The 18,163-nt window shown below is 34.7% G+C and overlaps 1 protein-coding gene across 2 annotated transcripts in view; it reads left to right on the top strand.

Annotated features, from left to right (window-relative positions):
• The window catches only part of NPHP3 (nephrocystin 3), a 59,615-nt gene that overhangs the window by 18,047 nt on the left and 23,405 nt on the right, over positions 1-18,163 (top strand). For both annotated transcript variants that reach the window (XM_077130134.1, XM_077130135.1), the window contains exons 8-15: positions 2,246-2,320; positions 9,967-10,140; positions 12,068-12,171; positions 13,184-13,298; positions 15,047-15,190; positions 15,635-15,732; positions 16,727-16,829; positions 17,251-17,333. In XM_077130134.1, coding sequence (XP_076986249.1) covers positions 2,246-2,320; positions 9,967-10,140; positions 12,068-12,171; positions 13,184-13,298; positions 15,047-15,190; positions 15,635-15,732; positions 16,727-16,829; positions 17,251-17,333 — 896 coding nt within the window. The remainder of the gene's footprint in view (positions 1-2,245; positions 2,321-9,966; positions 10,141-12,067; positions 12,172-13,183; positions 13,299-15,046; positions 15,191-15,634; positions 15,733-16,726; positions 16,830-17,250; positions 17,334-18,163) is intronic.

Here is an 18,163-nt window from a genome sequence, read left to right as displayed (position 1 = left end):
ATACTCCTAGGATAACATGTAGGGAAGCATCTTCAGGACTCTCTGTTAGGCAGTGGCTTCTTAGACCTTACACCCAAAGTACAAGCAACAAAAGAAAAAAATTAGATAAATGAGACCTCATCAAAATTAAAAACTTTTGCACCTCAAAGCACTTTTTCATGAGAATAAGTCTACAACCTACCTAATGGGAAATATTTTCACCCATATACCACCCTTTTATTATCACCTTATATTGTATCGTACACTTGTTGTAGTTCCTGAGAAAGTATTCTTATACTTATTCTATTAACTGTAGTCTGTTATGTGTATATATATATGTATATAGGGATTGGGGAGGGGGAGCAGAGGAAGGGGAAGTTGCTGAATTGAAGAGGATTGTTAGGAGAAGCCCTATTTGAGAAGGTGAGATTGAGCAAGTTTTCAAAGGAAACAGGGGAGTTACTCACATAGATGTCTGGTGTAAGAACGTGGTGGTAGAGGGAAGATCTAGAGCAAAGGCAACAAGATGGGAGTGAGCCTGGCATGTTTTGGGAGAGAAAAGAGTCCAGTGTAGCTGGAGCAGTGTGAGTGAAGGGAGAGTAGGAGAGGAAGTCAGAAATAACTGGTGGCTTGATCATGAAGAATCTTATAGACCATTTAAATGACCTTGGTTTTTACTTGAAGTGAGATGGGGTGTCATTGGAGGACATGAAACAAAATGACAGGATCTGACATGATTGTGTGACTGTGATGTCTTAGGCTGCCGTCTTGAGAATAGACCTTGGTTTGGAGGGTTGTGGGGGAGGGCCAAGTCAGTGAGCTGTTGCAGTTATCCAGGCAAGAGATGCCGGTGGCTTAGACCAGGGTGGTAGTAGAGGAGGTGATGAGAAGTGGCTGAATTCTGGATTAATTTTGATAGTAGAGCCAACTGGATTTCCTAATTGGTTAGATATGGGCCAAGAGAAGGAAAGTAGCAATATATGGCTAAAAAGAGAGTATGAGCTGTGAGGGACCACAACAAATTCTTGTCTGTCAAGCACCGAGTCCTACTCACTGAGGATTAGTATAAGAAGGACCCTTTTTATGATGACCACTCCTAAGAGCCATGGGAAAGCAAAAACCTGATGATGGACTTGAGAGATTGATCATCCCTAAATGCGTGGCAGGCCAATTTTAGAATAGAAATAGAGGCTTTACATTACAGTAGGCTGAAATAGTTGATAGATGTGTTCTAGTGTTAATAGCAAATTGAAAACAACTCTAGGATCTTGACAAAGTTTTTAATTTTCTGTGCCGAGCTAGAATTTTTCTTTGTATCATTTAATATGGAAAAGATAGCTTCAACGAGGAGAAATTAAACCAAAGAGCCTTAGACAAAATAAGTGCATTTTTATTATAGTTAATCTCCAGGGCCATTTCTTTCTTTGTTTTAATATAATATCAAACTAGACTTCCAGGTCCCATGAGAAAAGATATTAATTAATGTTTCTTACTTTTATCTATAAATATAGCTTTTTGTAAGTAGTACACTAGTATGATGAATTTATTTTATCAAAATAGATATAAAATATGCTCTGTCTAACATGGTTTATGCTTATAGTGTAGGATACATTTCCATGCCAGTTTGCTTGATAGGCTTTGTGAAACCATTATCTTATTCTAATCTTATCAAATATTAATCATGTAGTAGCTGTACTTATGTTCTCTACAGATCAGGCATTCTTTCATTAAACTTAGGAAGCAAAATACTATTTTGCTTTTGTGTTTTGTAATTTTAGCTTTACTGATACTAAGTTTGATATTGGTGCATTTTAAAGGTTATGTGCATTGAGTAGTATGAAAATGCATAAAACAGTTTGCACACAGGCCAAAGAGTGTATACTTTTTATTTTATTGTGACATTGTCTACACAAATTCTGTATAACTGAATGGTCTGTAAAATAGAAAAATACGAACTCCATGGGACCATTATGTGACCTTGGACAAGTTACTTGCTCAGTTTCTTCCTCTGTAAAGTAAGGATAATAGTATCTCCCCCTCTAGAATTGTCTTAGGATAATTGTAAGGTACTGGGAACAGGGTCAGCACGTAATAAGCACTATAACATTATTTACCTTCTATATGGAAACTCTGCATCCTAGGCATGATTTTTCTATAAACTTACAACTTCTCTGAAAAAAAAAATTATAAAAACACCATCCCCCTTGTTGTTATTATTTAATATTATTGTTGTTTTTCTTATTTTTAAACTTCTTTTTTTTTTCAGATCATTGATCACTTGGGAGATCCGGTAGAAGGAGTATATAAAACTTATATTTATGTGGAAAAGATTATTAAACAGGTAAATATGCATTCCCTGTAAGATTTCATCTAAAATATTTTAAGACTCTTTTCTATAAAATTTAATTTTCCAGAGAAAACCACTTTTTTTCTTTTTAAATCTACTTGTTTTTTAAAAACAACATCAGGAAATAGTATCATTGTTTCTTTTGGGAGCTCATTCTCATGATATTATTATGATAATACTAATAGCCCACATCTTTGTTTTTCATCTTTCGCACAGAGCTCTTTGGTGCTTCAATACTTGTGAAGCGTAAGTTATATTACAAAAGTGCCAGTTAAAAAGTAAGCATTTGAGGGAACACTTTAAATTTATTCACTAAAGAGTCTCCTCACATCCTGTGTGCACTTTGGATTTTTTTCTTTTTGCATGGACAGGCACCGGGAATCAAACCCTGGTTTCCGACATGGTAGGCGAGAACGCTGCCTGCTGAGCCGCCGTGACCTGCCCCACTTTGGATTTTATGTAGTAGAAAAACCCTTTTCAAATTTTTCTACCATATTATTCCTAACAGTAAAGAAGGACAAAAGCATACCTAGAGGTCTGAGAACAGAGGAACGTATAGAGGTGTCTCAAATTGAAAATTTCTTTGAAGTCCAAAGTATTATCTTAAAAAATGTATATGTTATAAAATTTGCTTGATGGTATGCTTCTTTATTTTTAATATAAAAATCATGTTTTAAAGTATACATTGGCAAAAATACTAATAATAGTTATAAAACAAATAACCCCAAATTTCAATGTGTATTATAGGAAGATGTGTTTAGCCTGTGATTGCCACCCTCCCCGTGGCACTGGGTATCTTTTTGAGAAGGGATTAGATTGTCTTTTCTAATTAACTTGCATTACAGGTATGGAGATTTGTTATCAGGAAAAAAGAATGAGTCCCCAAAATCATATGAGTTTTGGTAACACATTCGCAGAGTACACTTTCGTCTAAAGGTTGGTGTTATCAATTTTGATCTTGTCAACAATAAAGAAGAATTTTAGGTCCAATATAAATAAAATGTAGAATGAATGGCTGCAAATGAAATTATTAACCATCTTCTGGTGCTTGAAGGACAACATATTTCCAATAATATAAAGATGTAATAGCAAAGATATTTGATATCAAGAATCCCCATATTAGTAATTAACTTATTACAGAAGTGTAAAGCAATGTATTTCTTAGGCATTAATGCAGTCTTTAAAAATTATTTGCCAGCCAGTTATAACCAAAGATATTGTGTCACTATTTTCAGAAGGCAGATTCCATGCGATTCAAATAACCCTCTAGCTTTTTTTTTTTTAATAAAATGAAAAGGTCTCTTTTTTTAAAAAATTTATTTCTAAATTAGTATTTGCTTTTATAATTATAATGTATTTTTTTAAGTAGAGAAGTTGTGAGTTTACAAAACAGTTATGCATAAAATACAGGATGCCCATCTGCCATACCTTGCATTGTGTGGAGCGTTTGTCACTACTGATGATAGCATTTTCTAAAATTAATTGTAATTTTTTAACAATAGTTACCTTTGTTACAATTAATTTAAATAGTTCTCTCATCTATTATTTAAATTAAGTGTTTTTTCACCCATATATCACCCTGTTATTACCACCTTGTATCAGTATTGTACATTTGCTATAATTCCTGAGAAAACATTCTTATACTTGTACTGTTAACTATAGTCCATCATCCACAGGAGATTCACTGTGTTGTAAAGTCCTATGTTTATCTTTTAATTTTTATTCTAGTGATGTTTATATCCTAAAGTTTCTTCTTTTAACCACATTCACCTATACAGCTCGGTACTGTTGATTACATTCACAATAATGTACTGCCATCACCACCATCCATTTCCAAACCTTTGCTAGCAGCTAAAATAGAAAATCTGTACAAATTAAGCACCAGCTCCCCATTCTCTAACCCCAATCCTAGTAACCTATATGTAGAATATAGATTCTAACTCTATGAGTTTGCTTATTATAATTAGTTCATTAAAGTCGTACAGTATTTGTCCTTTGTTGTTTGGCTTATTTCTTTCAAAATAAAGTCCTCAAGGTTCATTCATGTTTTCACATGTACCAGGACTTCATTCCTTCTTATATAGTCCTGGCTTTTATATTTAGGTCTTTGATCCATTTTGAGTTAATTTTTCTGTTTGGTGTGAAATAGGGGATTTCTTTCATTCTTTTATGTATATAGATATCCAATTCTCCCATCACCCATTTGTTGAAGAGACTATTCTTCCCCAGATGTACACTTGGCACCTTGTCAAATATCAGTTGGCCATAGATGTGATGGTCTATTTGTGAATTCTCAGTTCTATTCCATTGGTCAGTATCTATCCTTATCTTGGTACAATGCTGCCTTGACCACTGTAGCTTTGTAATTAAAGTTAGGAAACCTGAGTTTTCCAGCTTCAGTCTTCTTTTTCAAAATGTTTTTGGCTATTTGGAGCCCTTTACCTTTCCAAATATATTTGATAATTTGATTTTACATTTCTGTGCAGTAGGCTGTTAAATTTTGATTGGGATTATATTATATATAAATCTATATATTGATTTGGGTAGAATTGAAATCTTAATGATATTTAGTCTCCACCTCATAAACACAGAATTTCCTTCCATTTATGTAGGTCTTCATGGATTTTTTTTTAGTAGTGTGTTGTAGTTTTTGTGTACAAATCCTTTACATTCTTTTAGTTGTTTTTGTAAATGGAATTTTTTTCTTGATTTCCTCTTCAAATTGCTCATTACTAGTATATAGAAACACTACTGATTTTAATGTGTTCCTCTTGTATCCTGCCACTTTGCTGAGCTAGTTTTTTAGCCCTAGTAGCTTTAATAGATTTGGACGGACTTTCTATGTATAAACTTATGCCATCTGCAAATAAGGAAAGTTGTACTTCTCCTTTTCTAACTTGGATGCCTTTTATTTATTTTTCTTACCTAACTACTCAAGTTAAAACTTTTGGTGGAAGGCTGCATGACAGTGGTTTCTGTGGGCGTCCTTGTATTGTTCCTTATCTTAGAGGGAAAGCTTTCAGTTTTCCACCATTGAGTATGATGTTAGCTGTGGGTTTTTCATAATTGCCCTTTATCATGTTGAGGAAATTTCCTTTTATTCCTAATGTTCTGTGTGTAATCAGGAAAGGATGCTGGATTTTGTCAAATGCCTTCTGTGCCAATCAAGATAATCATGTGGTTTTTCCCCTTCAATTTTTTTTAATGTGCTGTATTACATTAATTGATATTCTTGTGTTGAAAATGCATACCTGGGATAAAATCCACTTAATCATAGTGTATAATTCTTTTAATGTGCTGTTGGATTCGATCTGCAAGTATTTTATTCAAAATTTTTGCATCTATATTCATAAGAAAAATTGGTCTGTAATTTTCATTTCCGGTAGTATCTTTACCTTGCTTTGATATTAGGGTGATGTTGGCCTCATACAATCAGGTAGATAGTGTTCCCTTCTCTTCAAGTTTTTTGCAGGGAGTTTAAGCGGAATTGGTGTTAATGCTTTCTGGAATGATTGGTAGAATTCCCCTCTGAAGCTGTATGTTCCTGGGTTTTTCTTTGTGGGAAGTTTTTCATGATTTATTCAGTCTCTTTACTTGTAATTGGTCTGTTGAGATTTTCTAGACTCAATGTGTAGGTTTTCATTGTATTCCTAGGATATTGTCTATTTCATCTAGGTTGTATGATTTGTTGGCATACAGTTGTTCATAGTATTCTCTTATGATTGTTTTTTGTTTTTTTTTTCCTGTGGAGTTAGTAGTTACGACCCCTCTCTCATTTCTTTTATTCATTTACATCTTTCTTTTTTTCTTTGTCAGTCTAGCTAAGGGTTTGCCAATTTTATTGATCGTTTCAAAGTGCCAACTTATGATTTTGTTTGTGCTCTCTATTTCTGCCCTAATCTTTGTCATTTCTTTCCTTCTGCTTGCTTTGGGCTTATTTTGCTGCTCCTTTTCTAGTTCCTCCAGGTATGCGCTTAGGTCTTTGATTTTAGCTCTTCTTTTTTAATATAAACATTTAGGGATATAAATTTCCCTCTCAGCACTGCCTTCACTACATCCCATAAGTTTTAATGTGTTGTGTTCTCATTTTCATTTGTCTCAAGATATTTACAGATTTCCCTTGTAATTTCTTCTTTGACCCACTGATTATTTAATAGTGTGTCATTTTACTTCCATATATTTGTGGATTTTCCAGTTCTCTGCCTGTTAATGATTTCCAGCTTAATTCCATTATGGTCAGAGAAGATGTTTTCATTAGTTTGAATCTTTTAAAATTTGTTGAGACTTGTTTTGTGAACCAACATGTGGTCTATCCTGGTAGAAGGATCCATGTGCACTTAAGAAGAATATATATTCTGCTGTTTTGGGTACAAGTTCTTATATGTCTGTTAAGTCTATATAGTTATTCACGTTATCTGTTCCTTATTAAACCTCTCTCTAAATGTTCTATCTGTTTGTAAGAGTGGTATATTAAAGTCTCTAACTATTGTTGTAGAAATGCCTATTTCTTCCCTCAGTTTTTCCAGTGTTTATCTCATGTTTTTTGGGGTGCCATGGGTAGGTGAATAAATGTTTATGATGGTTGTTCCTTCCTGGTATAGCTCCCCCTTTATTAATACAACAGTTTTTCATTTAAAGTCGATTTTGTGTGATATTAGTATAGCTGCCCCAACTCTTTTTTGGTTACTGCTTGCATGGAATATCTTTTTCCAACCTTTCACTTTCAACTTATTTGTCTCTTTGGGCCTAAGGTGAGTCTTTTGTAAACAGCATTTAGTTGGATCGTGCTTTTTTATCCATTCTGCCGATCTGTGTCTTTTGGGGAGTTGTGTCAATTAACATTCAGTGTTATTACTGTAAAGGCAGTTCTTACTTCAGCTGTTTTGTCCTTTGGTTTTTATATATCATATCTTTTTCTCTCTCTCTCTTTTTATCCTTCTAGTTACCCTTACCGATAATCTTCATTTCTACATTTTACTCTAAGCCTCTCTCTCTTATCTTTTCCTTTCAGTCTACAGAACTCCCTTTGGTATTTCTTGTAGGGCAGGTTTCTTGTTGCTGAATTCTCTTAGTTTCCATTTGTCTGCGACTATTTTACACTCTCCTTCATTTTTGAAGGACAGTTTTGTTGTATAAAGAATTTGGGGCTGGCTACTTTTCTCTCTCAATATCTTAAATATTTTATACCATTGCCTTCCCACCTCTATGATTTCTGATGAGAAATCAGGACCATATCTTACTGAGGATCCCTTATATGTGATGAATCACTTTTCTCTTGCTGCTTTCAGAATTCTCTCTTTATCTTTAACATTTGACATTCTGAATAGTATGTGTCTCCCAGTGGTATGTTAGGGTTTATCTTGTTTGGAATACATTCTCTGCTTTTTGGACATATAAATTTATGCCTTTCTTAAAAGTTGGGAAATTTTCAACCATTAGTTCTTCAAATATTCTTTCTGCCCTGTTTTAGTTGCTAAGGCTGATGAGATGCGATATACCGGAAGTGGAATGGCTTTTAACAATGTGGATTTATTAGTTTAGAGTTTATAAGTTTAGAGTTCTTAGGCCATGAATCAAGGCATTAGCAGGATGATACCTTCTTCCTGAAGAAAGGCTTCTGACATTTGGGACTCCTCTGTCACAAGGAAAGGCACATGGCAGTGTCTCCTCAGTCTTCTCTCCCGTGTTTCATTGCGTTCAGCTTCTGCCTGCTCCATCTGTGACCTTCTTTCTGAGTTTAGCTTGTCTCTCTTAGGTTCTTTGGCTTTTTTCTGTTTTATCCACTTACAGAGGATTCTAGTAAGAGGATTAAGACTTGCCTTGAATGAGGTGGGACCATCTCAGTTGAAATCATCTAATCAAAAAGTCCCACCTACAACTGGTCTTCTCCCACAGGAATGGATTAAAAGGACATGATCTTTTCTGGGACAACTTCAAACCATCCCATGCTTTTTTCTTTTCTTGTCTCCTCTGGGACACCCATGACGCTGTGCACTTTGTGCCGTCATTCAAGTCCCCAAGACTCTGCTCATTCGTTTTCATTCTTTACTCTGTCTGTTCTGTCTGTAAGATTTCGATTGTCCTGTTTTCTAGTTCACTGATTCTTTCTTCTGCCTGTTCAGATCTGCTATTGTATGCTTCTAGTGTATCTTTAATCTCTTTTATTGTGCCTTTCATTCCCATAATTTCTGTTATGTTTCTTTGTAACTTTTAAATTCTTTATGCCCACACAGTGTTTTCTTAATGGCCTTTATCTCTTTAACCATATTTTTCTTCATCTCCTTGAATTGATTTAGGAGATTTGTCTGAACATCTTTGATTAGTTTTCCCAAATTCTTTGTCTCCTCACAAGTTTAAATTTGTTCTCTTGACCAGACCATATCTTCCTGTTTCTTAATATGGCTTGTAATTTTTTGCTGATGTCTAGGCATATGAATATCTTGATGACTTTACTCTGAAGGTCAGTTTCTCTTTCTTGCCAAATTTTATTGTTGATTGACTTTGTGTTAAGGCTCTTCTGTGACACTTGATTCACAGAATATCTTGTGTTTAACTGGTCAGATTTTTATCTCTTCCTCTGTTCCTTTCCCTGCATATGCAGTACATATTGCATTTTTTGTGCAATTGTTTCATCCCCAGGAGAAGTCTTCCTTTCCTCTATCCCTTCTCTGAGTTTTTGATCTGTTGTAATTTTGCTCTATGGTTGTTTTTTTCTACCCCTTTCATTGTTTATAGCTACTTTTTCCTGGAGGGCAAATTCTAGCTGGTGGGTCACCCTGAAGAGGACTTTTCAAGTTAGTATTATATATTCAAAACAGGGCTAGAGACTCATGAAGGGGGCATAGACTGGCTACATAGTGTCCTGGGGAGGGGATCGAGACAGATGCCCAAAGCCTCTGACAGCTCCCTGAAAAGCTGTGCTTTCCTGGCTTTCCAAACAGATGGCACGCTTCAGCAGACTGTTCCCCACAGCCCTGAGGAGGCCCTTCATCTTTAAATCTCTGCTGCCTCCACCCCATTGGGGTCAGGGTTGAAACTTCCATAGCCTTTTTCCAGGGCAAGTTGAAACAGTAGCTCAGAGTAGGGCCCAAAGATCCAAATTTGCAAATCAAAAGCTGTGATCAGTACTCTGGTCTGCCCACCATCCACTCCCGCAACTCACACACACATACACAATTGTCGGTGAAGAGAATTTTTATGCCCTTACTGTTAGCAGCAGCCAGCCAGGGGTTGGATCCCAAGGTGGCCTTGCCATGAGAGTAGGGGGTGGGTGGCAGCAGCCACTGCGTGGAGAGAGCTACTCACAGTTCTTTACAGTAGTTTCTCAGCCTTTTCTTCCCATTTATCCCTGAATACAGTGTTCTTCAGGCCGCTGGTGCCCAAGAACAATTGTTTCAGACAGTTCCTGCCTATTTACTAGCTATTTTGGAGGAAGGGCTGAGTCTTGGAGCACCCTACTCCACCATTTTCCCTGAAAGTTCCTCTATTATAAATGTATTTTTGTAGTTATTATACAAAGACCTGCAGACTTGGACTCACCTTCCTCAGTAGGTGAATCTCGCTTTGGAACTGTGTGCTGGCCAGTGCTGCCAGGCCTTTACCCTCTCACTCTTTTTCATGTACTTGTTCTTGGTGTTTAGGACATACTGGGTTTTGAGAACACAGACCTGGAGACTAAGGATTTGGGCAGTGAAGATTCCATTCCAGAAGAAGATGATTTTGGTGATGTCCTTTGGGACATACATGATGAACAAGAGCAAATGGAAACTTTTCAGCAGGCTTCTAATTCAACCCGTGAGTTAGGATTTGAGAAAGTAAGCATGATTGTTCCAACAGAGATTAGTCATCATTTAATAGCTGTCTTGTGATTGTGTTCTCACCTAAATATAGTCGAGATTAATGACTACCCTTATGGTTTGATTATCCATATTGAGACGTGCTTAGATATGTATAATATAAAAGATGTGAGTTTCAAATATAAACATCAAACATTTTCACTTGCTGATTAAAATTTATAACCCACATGCTCATTATGCCATCATCTGTGACTCACCCAGACAAGAATTATGTTTTAGGAAGTTTAATAAAAATAAAAAGACAGTTCTTGGAAGAATCAAATTATCAAACATTTAGAAAACACAAAGCATAGTAGTGTATTCAGTAGGCACATTAGTCCCTCTTTATTGGCCTAATCAGCATCCTTAATTATCAAACAAATTAACAGAATTTGAAGTGCATCAAGAATATGCCCAAATTCAAAAAAAAAATTAATATAAAAAAATCAATGTAATAGCTAATATATTAAAGAATATTATAGTATCTTATATCAATAGCTGTACCTTTCTAGGACTTTTATAGACTGGGTTTATGTCCTGTCTACACCATTTCCTTACTATGGATTTTGATCAAGTTACTTAACCTTTTTATTTTCTTGTCTTTAAAGCAAGAACCAATAGTACCTATCTCAGAGGGTTGTTTTGAGGATTAAGTAAGATAACACATGTAAAGCATTTGGCACAATACCTGGCACATAATAAATGTTAGATTAGGTCATTATTTTATAAGAGAGATATTGTTACTTTTATTTTGTAAATGATAAAACTGAGATTCAGATTATATTTTGCCTAGGAACACACAGGGAATAGATGACAGACCTGGGGTTTGAATCTAAGTCTTTGGACTCCAAATCTTGTGCTGTTTTTTCTATAGCAGGAGGTCTCAACCCATGTGCCATGTATCTATAGATGGGCTTTGATGGAACCATAAACTAAATAGTTAGGTTTCTGAAGCTATAAATCAATAAAGTCCTTCGCCCATCCTGTTGCATCATTGCTATCCAAATTATTTGAGTTCTTGGGGAATATATTCAGTATTACATATGACAAGCAGAAAAATTGAAGAACTGTGCCAAACAATCATTTATTGTAATTGATGGAAATTTTAGCTACCCGAAAGTTAGCTGCAAACTACTTAATTACAAATTCTTTTACTTCCTTATCAGCTATCATTTAAGACCACTGGTACATTTAATAAACCTCTCAACTTCTAAAATGTTTTTGGAAACTCCCTTGACATTTTTCATAAATTACTGAGGTTTTTTTGTTTGTTTGTTTGTTTTTCTGTGTGTTCTTTTCAGCTCTAAACCAGTTTTGAGTGTCTGGAGAAAGCCTGGGGAAATAGGTACTTAGATTTTGCATGAAACTCAATTTCAGAAAATTCTCAGAAGTCCTATTCTAACCTGATCCTCTGGAGCAGGATGGAAGACTTCAAGGAGACCCTAGATAAAACTTGCTTTTGTTTGGACTCATTCTCAGGAATTCCTAAAAACTAAGATGGTCTCCAGAACAGGTGTTCTTCTGCCAGGAGATTTAGGATATCTGTTGGGACCCTCAGGGCCTTTTGTGGTCCCCTCAGTGATTCGGGCCTGTAGTTTAGTGTAATGCAGTGACCTCTCAAGCATTCTCCAAAACACCTGAATATTGCAAAACTCCATGGGGATCTTAGGTTTTGTTTCACTCCCATTAATTTACATCAGTACAACTTGTAAAGGAATCAGGGCTCATTCTTAGCTTACTACTTCACATATATTTAGCTACCTATAAAAAGAAGCACTTATAAGGGTGCTATTGACTAAAAGTAAATTTCATTTTCTCTAGTCTTTTCAGGAGATAAGTTGATTGTATTTATTATTCTCAGAGGCATATGCATCATCACAATTTAAATTCTTTTTTTTTTTTCTAGTATTATCAAAGACTTAATGATCTGGTTGCAGCACCAGCACCGATTCCACCTCTTCTTGTATCTGGAGGACCAGGTTCTGGAAAGTCCCTTCTTTTATCCAAGTGGTATGGTGCAGTGCAATTAAACTATTGTTGTCTTCAATGTTGTTTGAATTATTGAATTCATTCAACAAAATGTATTATTGCATGTATGCCTTCCTGTATGACCTGTAAACAACATTGGTAAAAAAGAAAAAAAAGAAGGAATAAAGTAATAGACTCATGCCCAGAAGTATAATTTGAATGTTAGAGAGAAAGATTAAGAAATAGGAATGGTGGGCATTCGTGATTACATACATAAATTATATAGAAGAGCTAAGGGAATGCTATGTAAGGGAGGAGGCTGTGGAATTAGGTGAATTATGGAGGTGATATTCTTTATTTTCAATTATTGGCTTCATCTTAAAGGTTTCGTAGAAATTTTAAATATTTAAAGCAATAAGGCAAATAATGGATTATTTAGAATGAAATAAATCCTAAAGAACACTAAAAGGCAGAATAACCATTACTGTGAATCAGATCTAATTATTGAAACTATGGACTTCAACTAATATAAGAATAAACTTTTACTTTCAGTTTAGTTTGTTACATTATTTAAAAACAAGTAGTAATACTATATTCTTTCACTCATCAATATTGTTTATATTAAAGAGGTAGCATATGTAGTTGTTTTCCTTTTTATTGCCCTTTTATTTGAAGTTATATTAGGGAAATAGTATTTTTGTACTTAATAAAAAAAAATTTTCCCTCCAACAGCATATATTTAATGAAAGATTAAGGTTCATTTTATTAATACATTAACCTCCAATACGAACTGCTTTGATTTAAGTTAGTTAATGCCAATTTGTAATTTAATTGTTTTTATAATTATTTTTTAAAGTTTATTTAGAGGGTTTAAAATGGAATAAAAATGGTAAACTCTGTATTTATTAAAAGGTGTCCAATCATGTGATGCCTTTTGATGACAAAAGATCGATGACAGTTTGAGTGGTTTGATGTCTAGTACACTGTGAATTCTTTTTTTGTTGACGTAAAAGAGCTCCATCAGTCTTGTAAAAGTCCTGTTTTTTTCTTTCAGGATTCAGTTACAACAGAAAAATTCCCCTAATACACTAATTCTTTCTCACTTTGTGGGGAGGCCCATGTCAACCAGCTCAGAGTCTTCTTTGATTATTAAACGACTCACTTTAAAGGTATAAAATACCATTTTTTGGAATTTTCAGCATTTTTATTCAGATCTAGAGACTGTTCAGGCTAAGTCTCTGATAATAAACCAGTTTTCAATATTATCCATTTGTTTTGATTGTGTATAAGGTTAAAAATAACACTTTATACACTTGGGTCCTCTTGGTGACTCAATTTTGATTTAAAAAGTAGGGAGCTATATAGGAACTGTTTAAAAAGTTGAAAAAGTGGTCAGACTTTGAGTAGAGATTTGAATGAAGTTGATCTGGATAAGACTAAGGTAAATGAGAATACAGGGTAAAGAATGATATTGTCCATATTTTAAAACTTCAATTGTATATGAAACCAAATGGACAGATGTTTATTTGGTGCAAAACATATTTTAGGAAGTGCATTTCCTAATCTAACTAGTATTGTCAGTTTAGTTGAATACTGTAAGTGTATGGACTCTTGAACAGGGCATGAGATTTTGTTGATTTGTCCAGGTTAGTATGATGTACTGATAAATCCCAGAGTAATTTGGGCAGAGAATAAAAAAGTATTTGCAAGGTCCCTTTGGGAGACTGGGGAGAAAGGAGGAAATACTCAACTTCCCCATTTGGAGAGTTTCTGATGTTCTTGCAAGCAATGGGGACAACCAAATCAATAGGCTGAGCCCTCAGTCTTGGGGTTTGCGCCTATGAAATTATTCCTACAAAGGACAGGCTTATTCCTACGTGATGTTAGGCCTAAGAGTCACCCCCAGAGACACAGGTATCTTATTGGGAAAGACAAAACTTATATTTTTAGAGTCTTAATATTTCCTTAAGAGTCCAGAATTTAGAACAGTAATAACAGCCACTTGTTCTTTTAATAATGTTGGATAAATCATCCAAAAATAAGATTTTATCCTTAATTATCCCCAGAGGACTTCTTTTGTTGCTTAGATGTGGCCTCTTGCTCCCGATTTGACAGGTGAACTTGCTGTCCTCCCCCACTGCGTGGGATATGACTCCCAGGAGTATTAATCTAGCTGGCAGTGTGGGACCAAAATCCCGCGATGAGCTGGGATCCAGCATCAGGGATTGGAAAAGCCTTCTTGACCTAAATGGGGAAGTGAGAAATGAGAGAAAATAAAGTTTCAGTGGCTGAGAGATTTCAAGCAGAATCAAGAGGTTATCCGGGAGCTTATTCTTATGCATTACATAGATATCCTTTTTTAGTTTATGGTGTATTGGAGTGACTGGAAGGAAATAGCTGAAACTGTTGAGCTGTGTTTCAGTAGCCTTGATTCTTGAAGATGATTGTATAAAGATGTAACTTTTACAATGTGACTGTGGGATTGTGACCTTGTGTCTGTTCCTCCTTTTATCTAGTATATGGATGGATAACTAAAAAAAAAATGGGTAAAAAATAAATACACAATAGGGGGAACAAAGGTTAAAATAAATTGGGTAGATGTAAATACTAGTGGTCAATGAGAGGGAGGGGTAAGGAGTATGGGATATATGGGGTTTTCTTTTTGTTTCTTATTCTGGAGTGATGCAAATGTTCTAAAAAATGATCATGATGATGAATACACAACTATGTGATGATATTGTGAGCTATTGATTGTACACCATATATGGAATGTATGTGTGTGAAGATTTATCAATAAAAATATTTTTTTAAACGAAAAATTAGAAATAAAAAATTTAGAGAAAAATGGGGAGGAAATATTTCCCACCAGTTGTGATAAAGTGTAGCAGTTTTAATTGCGTGTATTCTTACCTTGTAGCTGATGCAGCACTCTTGGTCAGTGTCTGCCCTGACACTGGATCCTGCTAAGCTTCTGGAAGAATTTCCACGTTGGCTAGAAAAACTCTCTGCTCGTCATCAAGGCAGTATCATTATTATTATTGATTCTATAGATCAAGTTCAGGTACTGTTTTCACTTTGTATTACAAATACTGATATTCTCAGAGGCAAAAATATTAGTAATGGCTATAGGATGCTTTTAAAGTATAGGTTTGTGAGAAGAAGATGTTGTTGTTATTTATTTCTACTTAGCTCCTAGGGAGGAAGCATGTGAATAGAAAATATACACCATATGTCAGTAGACCCTGGTATCTTATTGGAGAAGATGAAACTTACATTTTTAGAGCCTTGATATTTCCTTAGGAGTCCAGAATTTAGACCACTAATAACAATGCTTTGCTACTTGTTCTTTTAATATTCTTGGATAGATCATCCAAAAATAAGATATTATCCTTAATAATAGTAAGAGACATTTAATGAGAATTTCATTTTACTTGGGGAGCTATTTTTGGGTTGTTTTGAAAGATTTTAAATTAATATATTGAATTTTTTTTCTTATGTTTTTAAGCAAGTTGAAAAACACATGAAATGGCTGATAGATCCACTGCCAGTGAATGTAAGAGTGATTGTTTCTGTGAATGTAGAAACATGCCCTCCAGCCTGGAGGTATGATGCTAATTTAAGTTCTTTCAAATTACATGAAATGTTTTAAGTGCCAATAAGAAAAAGTTTTCAACATGTGTTTGTTGTTTTCATATTTTTTGTATATCAGTGTCAATGTGGATGGGAGAAATGGATGAGTTAAAGAAAAGGATAGAATCTATAAGATTTGGTGAAATTTAGATCTGACACATGAGAGAGAAGGAAAACGGTATGACTCCCAAGTTTCTGACTGGAGAAATTAAGTAAATTGTAGTTCCATCCACTAAAATAGGAAACACAAAAGAGGAGCAGGTGTATGGGGGAAAGATGATGAGTTTAGTTTTTGGACATAGTTTATTTAATTGCCTATTATAGCTCCAAGTAATGATGTGTAGTGGGCAATTAAATTTATGAATGAGGAAAATAGGAAGAGGGTTGGGCTAGGACTAATATACTAGACAACTGTTATCCTTTTTAGACATTTGTTCCAAATCACCCACTTCCCATGAAATGTTAATACCACACATGTATCAGTTTATGTATATAAGATATGTTTGTATATCTATGCTTATTCATAAAAAAAGTAAGATTTTTTCACTTCCCCCAAGAACCAATTTTTCCCACCCTGTTGAAAATGAATGTTGTAAGGTAATTAAATTCAAATTGGATTATAAGTACCTTGGACACAATGCTGTGTCTTTTCCTGTTTCAAATAGATATGCATAGTTAGCTTTACTGATTGCATAGAAAATAAAATTAGAAATGATTTACCATTTAGTTGTATAATACATATGCCTCCTGTTTTATAATACTCTGTTCTGATTAATTATTCAGAGTGATGATACACACATATAAAATGAATGAAAAAATTAGTTTTAATTATATGATTAACAGAAATTAGCTTTCTTATTTTATAAAGGTAGTATTAAAATATGATTCCTGTAACATTTAAATTTTGTGAGATTATAGCTCTTGTATTATTAGAAGATAATTTCTTTTTTCTTTTTTCAAATAAAAGGTTGTGGCCTACACTTCATCTTGATCCTTTAAATCCAAAAGATGCAAAATCAGTTATAATTGCAGAATGTCACTCTGTAGACATTAAATTAAGTAAAGAGCAGGTAAATATTTTTAATTTTGATGCTAACTCTTTGTCAGCTTTCCTTCCTTTCTTATATGAGGCTTAAAAGTCCATATAGGAACTCTCTGCTCTTACAAGGAAAATTTAAGTTTAGTAATTACCTCGTTAAATGCATTCCCTCTTAAACTAATGACAGATATAAAAAAGGCAATAAAAAGATTTTGGTCTTAAGATATATTTTAATATATAATTGTAAGAAAGTATCTTAAAAGTGAAAAGCATTTCCACATTGACTATGCAGTCTGCAGTAGGACGACTGCCCTAAACCATGACTGTTCCACTGATGAGATGGCAATATCAGTGCTGTTCCTGCCAGGGTATTTGTTGATGGCTCAGTAGTAAAGATCACTTAATTCCAGGGGTTTTTTTTTTGGTTTTTTTTTTTTGGCAAACTGGTGTAGGAGAAGAAGCTAGAACGACACTGTCGTTCTGCTACAACCTGCAATGCCCTTTATGTCACCCTTTTCGGCAAAATGATTGCACGGTAAGTGGTGGTTAATTTAAATGCTCTTCTGCATGTTTTGTGCTTGTTCACTGTGTGAAACTAAGAACTGATCATTCCAGCAGTCCCTTGGGCCACACAGATTCTGTTTATTCTAACAGTGATACTAATAACCTATGAGAATGTGACTATAATTATGACTAAAGATTGAGTAGCTCATGAATTGTTATGACTTGCTGGATGTATTTATTCCATTTTCATCATACTAAATCTTTCCCTACTGGGAGTTGCAAAAGATGGCATCTTCGCCCTTGTTTGGGACCCATACATGACTCTATATCATTTGATCGATGCCCTCAGCTCTAATGTGAGGATGCAGCCAAGGCACAGAAATGTTACTTCAGGTGTCCTTGAATATAAGTAGGTATGTATATAGCAGAAATTGTTTAGTTGTCTCCATTCTCAAAACCCTGATAAATTTTTCATTTTAAAATAGAAATTCTATCTATTTTATGTGTCCATTGGTAGTTTGCTTTTAGGTAAGACATGATGTTCCACTCCTTGTTGTCTTCAGTAAAGCTTCCATCCTACTTTGTCTGTTCCCAACCAGAAGAAAAAACAATTTAATATTTTTTTCGTGTCAATCACAATAGGTAGTAATCCTAGCATAACTCTTATGTCTAGACACTGAATTGAGAACTTTTATCTCCTAATTCCACATTCTCATCTTAAGCACCAAATTTGAAATGAAAAACAATCTTCTAAAATTTTAAATTACCAAGCATATTTCCACCATCCTCTTGTACTGCCTTCAGTATTTTATCAGTGTATCTAGCAGCTGTCAACATTAGTAGCTGGCATAAGTGTGAGTC

This window comes from Tamandua tetradactyla, chromosome 15, assembly GCF_023851605.1.
Source record: "Tamandua tetradactyla isolate mTamTet1 chromosome 15, mTamTet1.pri, whole genome shotgun sequence".
Classification (NCBI taxonomy): domain Eukaryota; kingdom Metazoa; phylum Chordata; class Mammalia; order Pilosa; family Myrmecophagidae; genus Tamandua; species Tamandua tetradactyla.
This window is presented reverse-complemented; position numbering and strand designations above follow the sequence as displayed.